Source organism: Mytilus californianus, unplaced genomic scaffold (assembly GCF_021869535.1).
Source record: "Mytilus californianus isolate M0D057914Y unplaced genomic scaffold, xbMytCali1.0.p SCAF_13, whole genome shotgun sequence".
Taxonomy (NCBI): Eukaryota; Metazoa; Mollusca; class Bivalvia; order Mytilida; family Mytilidae; genus Mytilus; species Mytilus californianus.
Genome location: NW_026262615.1, coordinates 15,049,880 through 15,064,554, shown reverse-complemented (window position 1 = coordinate 15,064,554; position 14,675 = coordinate 15,049,880). Strand labels below are relative to the sequence as shown.

The 14,675-nt window shown below is 32.0% G+C and overlaps 1 protein-coding gene across 1 annotated transcript in view; it reads right to left on the bottom strand.

Moving 5' to 3' along the window:
• Positions 1 to 460: 460 nt before the first annotated feature.
• Positions 461 to 14,675, bottom strand: part of LOC127723246 (lysine-specific histone demethylase 2-like) — a 46,799-nt gene continuing 32,584 nt past the window's right edge. The window contains exons 11-17 of the mRNA XM_052229809.1: positions 14,367 to 14,501; positions 12,192 to 12,623; positions 11,421 to 11,492; positions 9,456 to 9,572; positions 7,420 to 7,548; positions 3,295 to 3,426; positions 461 to 2,099 (exon numbers count right to left, since the gene is read on the bottom strand). Coding sequence (XP_052085769.1) covers positions 1,851 to 2,099; positions 3,295 to 3,426; positions 7,420 to 7,548; positions 9,456 to 9,572; positions 11,421 to 11,492; positions 12,192 to 12,623; positions 14,367 to 14,501 — 1,266 coding nt within the window. The 3' untranslated portion in view covers positions 461 to 1,850. The remainder of the gene's footprint in view (positions 2,100 to 3,294; positions 3,427 to 7,419; positions 7,549 to 9,455; positions 9,573 to 11,420; positions 11,493 to 12,191; positions 12,624 to 14,366; positions 14,502 to 14,675) is intronic.

Genomic DNA, 14,675 nt, shown 5'->3' with positions numbered 1-14,675 from the left:
TCTGTGGCCTATGGTCTTATTTAAATAAATACAAATAATATATAATTATCAAATGACAAAATTCAAATAAGCTCAAGATAAGCAGTATGTTTCAGAGGTCTTTTATTCCTAAATTAGTATTTAAAGCAGAATACAGTAAAACCTATCTACACCAAAAGCTGCATAAACCGAAAGTGTGTAGATTGAACTCTGTTGTTAAGACATTATATAAATAACACATAGCTGAGAGGGTGATAGAGCAGATTGTTACCCCGAGAAAACATTGTCAACTGAGGCAAAGCCAAGGTTGACAATGTCTTTTCAAGGGGTAACAATCTGCTCTATCACCCTCTCAGATATGTGTTATTTAATTTATTATACTGAATGTTCTGTTATTACTGTCGATTAAATTTCAAATTCAAAGTAATAAACTTTGACGTCTTGTACATAACATCCATCCGTATTTAATAAAGTGCACACTTGATCAAGCGTCTCTGTGAAGGGTAATAGAGTATTTACCATAGAATAGAGTAAATTAACACCCTCATATTAACCAATCAAAATCTGGCATTTGACATGACGTATAATAAAACTTAATGGTCTTTTCAGTATAAAGTCTATTCCATATAAACATACATGGGACCCAGAAAAGGCACTAAGAAATCTCATCTAGGGGAGGTATAAAGTACTTTTCAGAAGTGGAAATGTAAGCGTTATCTTAAATTTGCCTCTTTAGGTGGGTTACACCATTTTTAAAGTGCATTACCTGGGTACCATGTATGTTTTTATGGAACAGCCCTTAGGTATATTTACTATTTCTAAAAGTGACATATAGCATCCTCAAACCATTAAAAAAATCCATACGAGATTGCTGATGTAAATATTAGACAGAGGTTTGAAAAACAAATTATTATTGTGAGTGGCCTATTTTGTAAAATTTTGCTTTGTGAACTGTGTAATATTATGTAATTAAAATAGAAAACAACAATACTAAATCTACTTTTAAACAAATACAAAAATCAATCAAAAATTATAAATATTTTTTGTCAAAATACTAAAAAAATCATTCAAAATTGTCAAAATTTATTTTTTATAAAAATCTAATTAATCAATTTCTTTAAAATTCAAATCAACGTTGTATGAATTTCATTAAAAAATCAAATATATTCAAATCAACTTTATATCAATTTCATTAAAAAAATCATGTATCATTTTACTGACCATAAATATTAAAAAAAATAGTTGATGGTCTGTATTTGTTAGAACTTATACTTTACATTATGAAGCACACAAAGAACCCAGTACCAAACTACAAACTTGTATCAAAAATAATTATAATAGGTTTTACCGCAATTTAACAGCAACCCAACAATATTATCCAACTAGAAATAGAAACCCTAAGGATCAGCCTACAATCTTCATTGGTAGAAAAGCATCGAGTCATTCTGATATCAAAATATTTAAAATTATATTTCATGAAACCTGGTCTCCAATCTTTGGTATTCTTTTCCTGTTCTGTTGATATATATATATATATTTATAAATAAGAAATTGATGTGATCAGATTCTGGTGATAGATATGTGTCAGTCTTATTCTACAAAACTGTAAAAAGAATTACATCTATCAATATTAACAGATTTAATATTATCTCAGGAAATGCTTTAAATGGTATTTCATCAAAACAGAATATAAATATTTTTGTTTTAAATGATAATAAAGTACGAAAACAGGAGTCTACAACTTTTGTCTTTGTAAACTGAAAAAAATAACATGCAGTTATTTCTGCTTATTGAAGACGGAAAAAGTCTTATTACTCATAATAATCAATAGAATTCAAACAGCAAAAAATTCTTCCTATCACCATACACCATCAACTGACTGCCATTGACGTGAACACTTTTTCTGCTTCCCTCATACCACTGATATATGCTCCAGTAACAGATTGAGGATGCTGACGATTTGTTGCTTCTCCGGCAAAGAAAATTTTGCCTTGAACGTCTTCCGCTATATCGTCATACAGATCTCCACTAGCTCCTACTGGGATGTGGCTATAAGCCATCTGTACATATTTGTCTTTGTACCACCTGGTTACTAAGTACTTCTGTGGATTTGGAACTTTCTGAAAATATAGGATTTTGATACAAAACCATGATAACCTGACTCTCTGAAAGTACATTATTTTGTTATGTGTAATTTAAGACATATCTACACTTTCTAAACATAGTACACGGATGCCCCACTCACACTATCATTTTCTATGTTCCGTGGACCATGAAATTGGGGTCAAAACTCTAATTTTGCATTAAAATTAGAAAGATCATATCATAGGGAACATGTGTACTAAGTTTCAAGTTGATTGGACTTCAACTTCATCAAAAACTACCTTGACCAAAAACTTTAACCTGAAGTGGGACAGACAGACGGACGAACGGACGCAAAGACCAAAAAACATAATGCCCCTAGGTGGGGCATAAAAAAATACATTAATTTTGACAAATGTAATTCAAGACATAACTGCACTTTCTGAAAATACATGATTTTAATATTTATAATTCAAGACATATAGCTGCACTTTCTGAATAACATGAATTTGATGTGTAATTCAAGACATAGGTGCATTTTTTGAAAATACATGTTTTGATATACAAGTATTTCAGGACATAACTGCACTTTCTGAAATTACATGATTTTGTTACGCGTTTTTCTTTAAATAACTGCACTTTTGAGGGATATAGTTATTCACATTATCCCTAAATTTTACACAGCACCAACATGAAGTCAGAAAGGTGTCACCTCAGCTAACATTGCATGTTTCACAATCTTTTTCAATCTCTGCTATATATAGATATAAGAAGATGTGGTATGAGTGCCAATGAGACAACTCTCCATCGTAGTCACAATATATAAAAGTAAAACCATTATAGGTCAAAGTACGGCCTTCAACACGGAGCCTTGGCTCACACCGAACAGCAAGCTATAAAGGGCCCAAAAATGACTAGTGTAAAACCATTCAAACAGGAAAACCAACGGTCTAATCTATATAAAAAACGAGAAACGAGAAACACTTATGAACCACATCAACAAATGACAACCACTGAACATCAGGTTCCTGCCTTAGGACATGTGCAAGCAAATGTTCTCATTATATTTTAAACTGTGTGGGTGAAACTTAAAGCTTCTTTGAAAATTTGTGTATGCTAACCTTAAATAAATAAGATAGCTAAATGTCATGTATGCCAATATTTTGAGAAATATTTCAGAATAATTTCTATTTCTTTTGTACCTCATTTCCATGAGAAATTTACTAAGCCTACCTTCTTAGGGAAGAGTTCTGAGAGCGTTTCTATACACATTGCTACTATCTCTTCATCTGATTTCTGTTTCAGAATTTCTACACTATCCCCACATATATGTGTTGATAAAATATAACAACTTTTCCCACTAGCCTACAAATACAAAATGGACATATATCATGAATATAAAAAGTGCAATTAAGTTTAACTGATCAGAAAATTCACTGGTCATTTACTCCAATATATATGGCTATATATGAGCTGTGTCGGATAGAAATCAACCTTATGCAAGTGCACATAAACATGTACATGTATAAGACCTTGATTGATTTTGGAACATTCAAATACAAAATTAATCAAAGAGCTGAAAGCTCTGAGGAAAAATGACGCCACTGTCTCTAATATTGAGATTTTTTTTATGCAAGTCTTGATTTTCACATGTCGTAATAAGTTAAACATTGCAACATGTCTCGTAAGCATATAATTGATATTCGTATATGTGACAAATGAATAGGTCAAGACTACCTGAATGATCTACAGTATCCAATTACTACTGGCTGTTTTTTTGTATAAATAAATAGGTCAAGACTACCGGAATGATCTACAATATCCAATGACTACTGGCTGTTCTTTTGTACTAATAAAAAGGTCAAGACTATTTGAATGATCTACAATATCAAATGACTACTGGCTGTTCTTTTGTACATATAAAAAAAGACTACCTGAATGATCTAAAGTATTCTAAGTAATGTGATTTTTTTCTTGCAATTACATTTTTCTAAATCAAGAATATAGACTACTAGTATCCATTTCAAACCAAATGATTATGAAGAGCCTGTTGTTAGCAAGCTCTTATACCCCACATACTCATTAAATAAGTTACTAGTGACCTAGTTATTTCTGTTACTTGAAGCAAATTATATTTCTGTATATTTAGACAATAGTATAATATTGTTTTACTAGTTTTATTTCACCTTGAAGATTAGACAAATAGGGATACTCCTTCGAATTTTTATTTCATGTCAGTCAGGTCGCTTTATATGAAGCTTGAAACCACTTCTCTGCCATATTGTTATTTTATAACAACTCTGCCCTTGACCATGTTGACCCATGTAATTGATATTCATTCTTTAACCATATATCATAGTCAGTTAGTTTTTGATTTTGCACTCCCACACCACCTTTCATGTCTTTCAGGTCAAATGTCTGTCTCCATTTAAGTTAATGACATTGAACAATCATGGTATTAAACACAATTTCAATAGTGATAATGCTGTTCTCGTGGTTCACCATATATTCAACTTGGGTAGCATTCCAGTTATTGAAATTTATGTCAGATTAGAACAATGATCTAGATCTTTAGGAATGGATCTTATAATTTAATATGGAGCCATAGTATGGGACCCCTACACGGTAACAAAATAAAAACAAGCTTGAAAGGATACAATGTCAAGCGGCAAAATCTATCACCAGAGATTACAAGTCAAAAGAGGATGGACGGGATACGTCTCTAAAATGCTTGCTGAACTGGAACTACAGCAAGATCTCCAGACAAGACGAACAAAGCGTTGAAGCCAGAAGTTAATATTTATGTAAAAAGTAGTTAAGGGGCTGATTCCCGCTATTGAACCATACTGTCATTCTATAATATCATTGCGTAAGTATTTCTGTATTGGCCTTGTTATTGGTCCATGTCTTGGGTGTATTGGTCTGAGGCGAAGCGGAAGGCCAATACTCAGTGCTGGCCGAGGACCAATAATAAGGCCAATACAGAAATACACGTAATAGTATCTTTATCAATTAACTACAGTGTTACAATATTTTTTTTATTTCATTTCACAAGAGATAAACATTTTTACCTTGAAGTGGAACTATCCAAATCTCAGTTTCCTTTTATAAGATGCAATATCTAATGATTCGGTGCCGTTTGACTACTGGCCGAGAACCAATAATAAGGCCAATACAGAAATACACGTAATAGTATCTTTATTAATTAACTACAGTGTTACAATATTTTTTTTATTTCATTTCACAAGAGATAAACATTTTTACCTTGAAGTGGAACTATCCAAATCTCAGTTTCTTTTTATAAGATGCAATATCTAATGATTCGGTGCCGTTTGAAGTATCTTCAGCCTTTTCTCATCTGATGAATTTTTCTACCCTTTCCAGTCACTATAAAGTGTTACAACTTTAATTTAGACACAACACATAAATAGTAATTGGAAAGGTACTGCCATGCATGTGTAATATATTAAAAAAAAATTAATGTAAGAGTTGAAATTGATACAACTATCCATAAGCCAATTGACCAAAGAACGAAGATTTGCACAATTACAGAATGCATATGCCTGGTTCGGGTTTAAAAATAAACGACCGTTTAAATAAAAAACATGAGAAGCGACAGTAAACAGTAAAAATCGATTTGTACCATCGGCATCGACATGATGAAATTATGAGGTCGTCAAGAAATGAACTTTGTGATAATTTACTCGTTCCCCAAACCTGAAATAATCCGATCGTCTACTTTAAAAATGCTTTTTAAATGAATGGGACCGTCTTTAACCTAAAATATATGCCATACTGAACGTTTTAGCTTGTTTATGGTGAGTAAACCTGCGTCTTACAAACAACTGTTTACTTTCAGTTTGAGTTTATCGTGACTTACGATCTAAAAACTAGAGACGTTCCGAAATCCTGTTTTGTAAACAAAGAAACAAAGAGCGTGGGTAAAACTGTATTACTAATTTCCGATTTTTAAAATCTTCGTAAATCTGGATAAAGACCAGTTTGTATCCAATGGATATCAAAATGATTCCGATTTTCACTTTTTTTAATGATTGTAAAGTTGAAATGGCATGAAAGGCTGACATTATTTAGGAGAACTATTTTGTCTAGCGATTGCTGATCATTGGAGGGTAAAAAGTCCAACACCGTAACAAAACGGATCTATTTATCATGTATACATACCGATTGTTTACGATTGTAAGACATGTGCTTAAAAGTGAAAGTTCGAATAAATATGAAAAATTTAACAAAGGGATAGCTCCAAATACCCTTTAATAACAAAAAACATATGGACAGGTCAAGATATCTTTTTGGTTAAATAAAATAAAGTATGTAAACAGGTTCCCATCCGAATACAACACTTTGTTCGATTGTAGGGTAATACAAGCAGATTCCAGTTAGTATGTAAAATAGTAAATATGAAACCGAGTGCGGTAGGCGGAGGCAATACTCGACTTCCGTAAGTTCTGGTCAATGGTATCGGAAACATGCCGCTGATAGCATCATTTTCCAAAAATGAATTTTGGTCTGTTTTGTAGATTTTCTTATAACAGTTCAATTTTCAAACAGTTACAGACTCTCCATAGAGATTTTTCTGACCCGAAATAGGTTAACTGATGTATTGCTATTCATTTGCATAAGGTCGATATCTATCTGATGCAGCTCATATATTATTAATAAAAGTTTTTTTACAAGTAGTAATTTCTGACTCATTGAGCATTTTTTTCTGTTTTGTGTCAAGTATAATTAATATTCATATAAACAATGATAATTCCCTTTAATAATGCTAGTACTGTAACACTTGAACCGTCCAAATTTTTTTAAATTTTAGATAAAAAGTGAAATTTCACAAACTTGTATTCTTCCATAATGTCATGAAAATGTTTTAAGAAAAGTCATACTTAAAAATACAACCAAGATTTCCTTCTGTTAGTGACTGAACATCACGTGTTTATAGTGTCAAATACATTGATAATATGATTATAAGGATACAGTATGTCCTTCTGTTAGTGACTGAACATAACATGTTTATAGAGTCAAATACATTGACAATATGATTATAAGGATACAGTATGCAAGTTTTCCCCAAGAAAAAAGTCAATCCATTTTTAAGTACTGTAAACTCAGATATTATTGCATACTTTTATAATTGCGATTTTAGAAGAATTATTGCAATTTCAGGAAAATCTGCAAACAGATATCAGACTGCGAGTTCTTATTATTGTGGTTCTCCCCCCAGTCACATTTTTCACATTAATTAAAACTTCGCAATAATTTCTGAATTAACAGTATATAGAATAATGTCATTTTTGTTTTTATACAAATTTCCAACATTTTTTAATAGACTTTATTACTTACAATTTCTTTGGATAGATCATGAAATATTCCGAACAATCCTCTCCGGCTAAATTCAGTTTCTACTCTCCCAAAGACCTCTGCAGGCGAGCTTATATCTGACCAAAACCTTTCTTTAAACTGTAGAACAACCTGGAATTATATGAAGTTATATATTGTCTTAATTTGCAATTGTGAACATAATGGTGAACAAAGGGATTTTACATGTCAATATCTGTTTGAAAATCCTTGTTAAATACATATTGTCAGTGTCTGCATAATAAATTGTACTAACAATTGCTTGTTAAAATGAAATGATGGGGAGTGAATTTCATCATGTTTAAATAAAAACAATTAATGACCAGCACATTAATTGTGTTGTTAAACTTCACATACAGAAATTTGTTTTTTTGACAACTATTAGCCTCTTCAAAATCCTTCTTTGTCTAGTTTAGATAAAAGAACGGATTTCCAATGTCTCCCGCGTTGCACATATTTTATTTGTCCAAGGGCAAGGGCAATAACTATAAAAAAATCCACTTTTTTTTGTTCTTAAAATTATTTTTTTTAAATATCTCAGAGAAATGAAGGCTTGAGAGCAAATTAAATGCAATGCAATTTCTGATATAATTAATATTTCCAAGGGGCATAACTAGTTAAAAATATTTGATCGGCACTTATTTTCAAAAAAGTCAGATCTAGAGACATTGCTGATATAAACGAATGATATAAGTTTCATAAAAATCTGGCAAGAATTGTACACATGAGAGCGCTAACGATGCAATTTTCAATAAAATTAATGTTTCCAAGGGCCAAATAATTGATCAGCACTGATTTTCGAACTCCTCCAGAACATTGCTAATATAAACCTATGATATAAGTTTCATAAAAATCTGGCAAGAATTGTACAAATGAGAGCGCTAACGATGCAATTTTCAATATTATTAATGTTTCAAAGGGGCATAACTCTTTTTAAAATAATTGATCAGCACTGATTTTTGAACTTGTCCAAGACATTGCTAATATAAACCTATGATATAAGTTTCATAAAATTCTGGCAAGAATTGTACACATGAGAGTGCTAAGGATGCAATTTTCCATAAAATTAATGCGTTCAAAGGGCATAACTCTTTTAAAAATAATTGATTGGCACTGATTTTCGAACTCGTCCAAGATATTGCCAATATAAACCTATGATATAACTTGCATAAAAATCTGGCATGAACTGTACACGTGAGCGCGCTAACAAGACCGGACGGATGCCTGGTATTTCCATGTCCCCCTCAATGCGTTCCGCAGGGGACAACAACAATCTGACAAGAATTGTACACATGAGAGCACTCACAATGTAATTTTTCATATAATTAATATTTCCCAGGGGCATAACTCTTTTAAAAATGATTGATCGGCACTGACTTTCGAACTTGTCTGAGACATTGATGATATATATAAATCTATGGTATATGTTTTACAAAAATCTGGCAAGAATTGTACATGTGAGAGCGTTAACAAGACTGGAAAGACAGACACACAGATGGACGGATCACATTGTGAGGGGGACAATAAGTATAGCAACTACGGGTTTGTTTTCAAAATGCATATAAAGCTGTGGTTTTATGAACTTAAATTATAAACATGCCTTAAATCATTGCAACTAATTTTTTTTTTAGATTGGAATGTGGTCAAGAAGATGGTACATCTGGTTTCATAGCAGTTTCTTTTCCTTAAAAGATCTGAAGCTTGAAAACAGTGCATGTTTTCTTGTACAAATTGATAAATTTGATCAAACAGTCTAAATCCAGAAAATCAAGAGATAAGTACAATGTTTCCTTGTTAAATCGCCTCTCTATTACATCAGTCCCTCAATATAACTGCAACAAATAACGTGTATTCCATGTTTTCAAAAATGTCTGTAGTTTCCATATAAATTTCTTCCCTGATATATAGCATCACTATTGTTCGTTTGTATACAACAATAAAATGAGGGTTCCGTGCAAAATTCTTCATTAAAGGAAGAAAGTAGTCTCAATCATCATATCTATAATGGTTGTTGAGATTACCTTTTCCATGTATCCTACACCTAACTGTTGAATTGCCATTACTTTATTCTGTGGTAGAGGAGGATTAAATTGGACTATTCCATTCTTCAATACTGCTAAAGGCAGGGTCACAATGACCTAAAAAGAAAATCAATGTTTACTTGTGAATACTGCTAAAGGTAGGGTCACAATGACCTAAAAAGAAAATCAATGTTTACTTGTAAAAGACAATAACATATTAATAATAAGTGTTATGGATCTGTCAACTTATTCTCTTACAACAGTAGTGGTAGAAGTTTTTGTTCTTTAGTATAACCTGTTCCTTTATTTGACCACAGTCCTGATGACCTAATGTAAGGACACTTCCTGTTGAGCCAAGCTCAGTCAGGTTATCAGCAATAGGTTTTAACAACAAGATTCACGAGCCAAAGGTATCGTGGATATTGATGTCAAGTAGATAATGACACCATTGCTTTTAATCAAAGTGCTTGTGAGCACTGAAGGGTAAAAATTGCTTTCATTTTGCAATTTTGTTATAAATAAAGCATTAAATTGGAGTTATCTTCCTTTCATGATTGTACATTTGTAGATGAGTCTTTTTTGTAACAGATTCATACACCATGAGTTACTTATGTAATTTTCAATAAAGAAAAGTTTTCTTGACAAGCATGGTAATTCATATACACATCATATTGTAACTTGAATATCTACATGTAAGTATACATTTCATTAATAAATTGCCTGAAATTGACTGAATAGGATCTAAATAATGATCACTTCACAGCACTATTTTGTGTGAACTATCAAAGGTAGTGATAAACCTTGGAAGATTTAAATATCAAGTCAGTACCATATGCAATCTTTACCCAAGAAATAACAAATAATACTTAAAAATAATACTATTAAGAATCTTAACCAATTTTTGGAAATATGGTTAAACATAACAATGTTGCAATGCTACCTTCAATAAATAATTAATTTTACCATTAATGCTATTTATTCATCTTTTCGTGATAAAGTTTTTATTCTTTTGTTTGCTATGTAAGCATACCTTTACCTGGTTTTCAATAGTCTGATGAAATGTTCAGAAGCTTATATCTATATGAAAAGATCTGTATATCTCATAGATATATCAGTATTTCATACCTACCATATTGCCAGTCCAGCTTTGTGTCCAGTGATTAATTATAATCACAAATATAGTAGTACAGTCAACTCTCGTTGTCTCTAACTCTGTTGACTTGAAATTTCGGATGAGTCGAAATTTTCCTGTGGTCTTTGTTCTATATAAATACATGTATTTCGCCTCCTGATATGTCTGAATTGGATGAGACAAAATTTCGGTTGACTTGAACCAAATTTACAGTCCCAAGGTTAACAAAAATATTTAAATTGAATTTTTATCTTGAAAAAATACACATGTCAAAACAAGACCTTAGGGATTAAATTGGATTGACGAGTTATTCTGAGAATTACTACACCTGTAATTAATAGAACAAATTTGTCAAATAAAAATCAAGCCAAGATCGATTGAAAATTGTTCTCCTGGCTAAAAACCACAGGACAAATTGTGACTGTACAACGAAATAATTTAGAGACAAAAAAAAATAATTTCATTATAACAATAAAGGACCATAATATATGTGTACAGATACACCAATCTTAGACCTATCGATCCCTTACCCATATTCATCTGCATTTATTTTAGCCTTTCCAAGCTGAGCAAGAGTTGTGTCCCTTGGTCTGTCAAACTTCCTGTATTTGGTTTGAGTCGAACTACAGGTATCTTGAATTATTTCTCTGGTCCGACTGACTTCGAGATAATGAGAATCATCTGTATTTCACACCTACCTTATCGCCTGTCCAGCTTTGTCCATCTGATGATTTCACACCTACCTTATCGCCTGTCCAGCTTTGTCCATCTGATGATTTCACACCTACCTTATGGCCTGTCCAGCTTTGTCCATCAGATGATTTCACACCTACCTTATCGCCTGTCCAGCTTTGTCCATCTGATGATTTCACTACAACTTTATCACTGTAATCTATTGATGAAATCTACAAGATAAGGAGGGGATTTAGTTTCAGGGAATTTTATCAAAGTGTTCTGTAGTTTTTGTGTGATATGTGAAAAACTGCCTTAAATCTGACTATTAATGTCACATAATGGCATTTCATAATACTGTGGATTCATTATTATTCATGGGGTACCAATTTTAGTGGATTTCCTTGGTACAGATAAAGCACAAATATAAATGTTCAACTTGACTATGGCAAAACCACGAAATTAATAGAAGTGGTCCAATGATTTCCATCACAGGTTTCAGAATTATCTGATTATGAAAATTCAGTAGGAAATAGACCTTAACCTGCTCATGATTTTAACTCCTTAGTTTTGTTCTAACTGCTGTAGTTTTTGAGATACAAGTCAAAATCTACGTTTTACCAATATGTTCTATTTTTAGCAACAGCAGTCATGTGTTTGTTGAGGGATCAAATCACCACTTAAATTTTTATACTAGATTACTTAAGGCACATTCTGGGTTAAGTTTATTAACATTTAGCCAAGTAGTTTCAGATGATAAGATTTTTTCTAAAGTTTACAATGACAACACACCACCAAGTGATGGCAATGACTTGGCCAGCTAAAAATGTGAAAAAATGCTAACAACCAAGTCCAAGTTTTTTCTCTAGAAATCCTGAAATTTTACTTATTATACAGTAAATAATCAGGTAATCACATAAATAGAATTCTACCTCTGTATTGTAGACAATGTCTAAATTTTCTGTTATCTTATCCAAAATGGGTGAAAATCCATCGGCCAGCAAAACATTTCTTCCTGAGAATTGTGGGTAATCTTCATTTTGATCCCAGTTCATCGTTGAAATATTTGATAAACTTGTTCCACAAGCATATTCCAGATTTCCAAAATGAAAATTAAGTAAAGTTTCTTGTTGTTTTGTGAAAGTTAATTGTGACTCGTCCATAAAGTGCTGATGTGTCTCTCGAAATTTATCCATTAGACTTAAATCTTGAAGAATTTCTTTGTTTCTACGCCAGTCTGCAATAATGTCTAGAATAGCATTGAAATGAAAGTCCATCTGACTGTCAGTTTTTTCCTCCACTTTTACTCCACCTTTCTGCAGAAGACAACACTTTTCACTTAGCTCCTTGATATGGACACCAGTCTACAATAGGAAACAAAGTCTAACACTGTTACCCTAATATCTTTAATATCTTTGCATATACTTTTTTTGTGTTAAGCCATAGCTGACTTATTGCAATTTTTTAACTTAGTTGATGTATTCATGTAAGATCTAGATCTATCACATTAAAAAGGAGGCACGAGGATAGGAAGGGACTTTCCAATTATCCTCAACCAACTTACTTTCTTTAAACAATTTTGCATACATCAAAAGGACTAATACACACACAATAACCAATGTCCAAAATAAAACTTCCTTCCTATCCTATCACATCCATTTCAATGGATAGAGAAAATCAAAGTTCGATAAATTCACAATGATCTATGTTCATGTTATTTTCCATGTTGTGTAAAGCGTTGTGAATAAATAAACTCACGACAATTAGTTGGTTTACTGTATAAAAGGCACAATATTAAGGGAAAATTTTGTGCCATATACAAAATGATAAGAGGGCTATCCATATAATATAACACTTTGTTTAAGAAGAAATTTAAACATCTCAACTTTGAAAAAAATGTACACAAGTTCAATCTAAAGGATAGCCAATGTCTCAATGAGATGCCTCCCTTATAGTTACTTTAAGATTTCATTTTCTTTTTTAAATATTGCCATATCTATAGTTACTGTGGATTCATCTATTTTCGTAAATACCATTTTTCGTTCATTAAGGAAAAATTGTAGTTTTGTGGATATTTGAATTCATGGTTTTGAAAAAAGTCTACACACAAGCCTATAGAAAATCTATACTTAGTTGAACATTTAAATTCCTGGTTTACATGTGTATCTATACCCACGATACACACGAAAAAATTGGCAACCCACAAATAAATGAATCTACAGTGTATATCACCATTCAAGATAAACCAATAAAACTGTTTCTTTACTAAGCCTCTTTTTCAACCAATTACTCAAAATATCTTATTGGAAATTGTGAAAATTAAATTGAACTAAAGATTTGTAAGAGGCATGAGGCATTTGGGAGCACGAACCAAAACTACTCAACTAAGAGTCAGCATAATGCTCTTTGGTAGAGTAACATTTCTTCCTCCAGCCAGTTGCTATTAAGCTAGCGTGTTAAAATCTGACTTACTGTGTTCATATAGTACTAAGCTGGGTATATTTTGATCATATCTCAATTACTTATCTAAAATAACTAGACATCATTGAGATGGTAGCCATCTCTGTGGGCCCTGCTGTAAATAACGTGTGGTAAAAAAATTGTATGGGTAAGCTGGTATGAAGCACTTTATTAAGTTTTGACCTTGAACTTTGACCTAGGAAGTTGTACAAACATTATGACACACCCTCTGGTGTTGGTTAATATACATGTCAAGTATAAAGTATCAAATTATAACGGTTCTCTAGATATAGAGTGGACACAATTTGTTATAGACTGACGGACTGATCACTATAGGGCGACCCGCCACTAGGCAGGGCCCTAATTAACATTAAACTCTTTTTATTTACAGTAAAACCTAAAGTCATGTGCCATGACTATCTCCCAAAAACTATAACTTAATTACTGAAAATTGAGAGTGGATTAGGATTAAAACCTTTAATTTATAATAAAATAATAGAAAGTCTTTTGACATGTTTTCAGTATAAATACAAATAACATTAACGGTACCAATTTTACTGCACCAGAATCACATTTCAACAATTAATGTCTCTTCAGTGATGCTCGAGGCCAAAATAATTGTAAATCCAAAACATAATAAAAATTACCTGATGACTGAGTACAATCAGTGGATTATTATCACAACCATTTATGATCTGAGCACCTTTTCCTACAGTCAAACCTAAGGAACAGTCGTCATGGATTCTACCTCCAATTCTGTCCTTAGCTTCTAATATTGTGGTCTGAAATATAGTAAAGATTTTTTTACTTCATATAAATTTTCTTTTGAAGTTTTAATCACATTAAAACATTCAAAAGTGAACAAGTTAATAAATATACTGAACAATAAGAAGATTCAATTAACATCTAATATCATTTGGTTGTTCAGAGAATACTGTGAAACATTGTGGTGATTC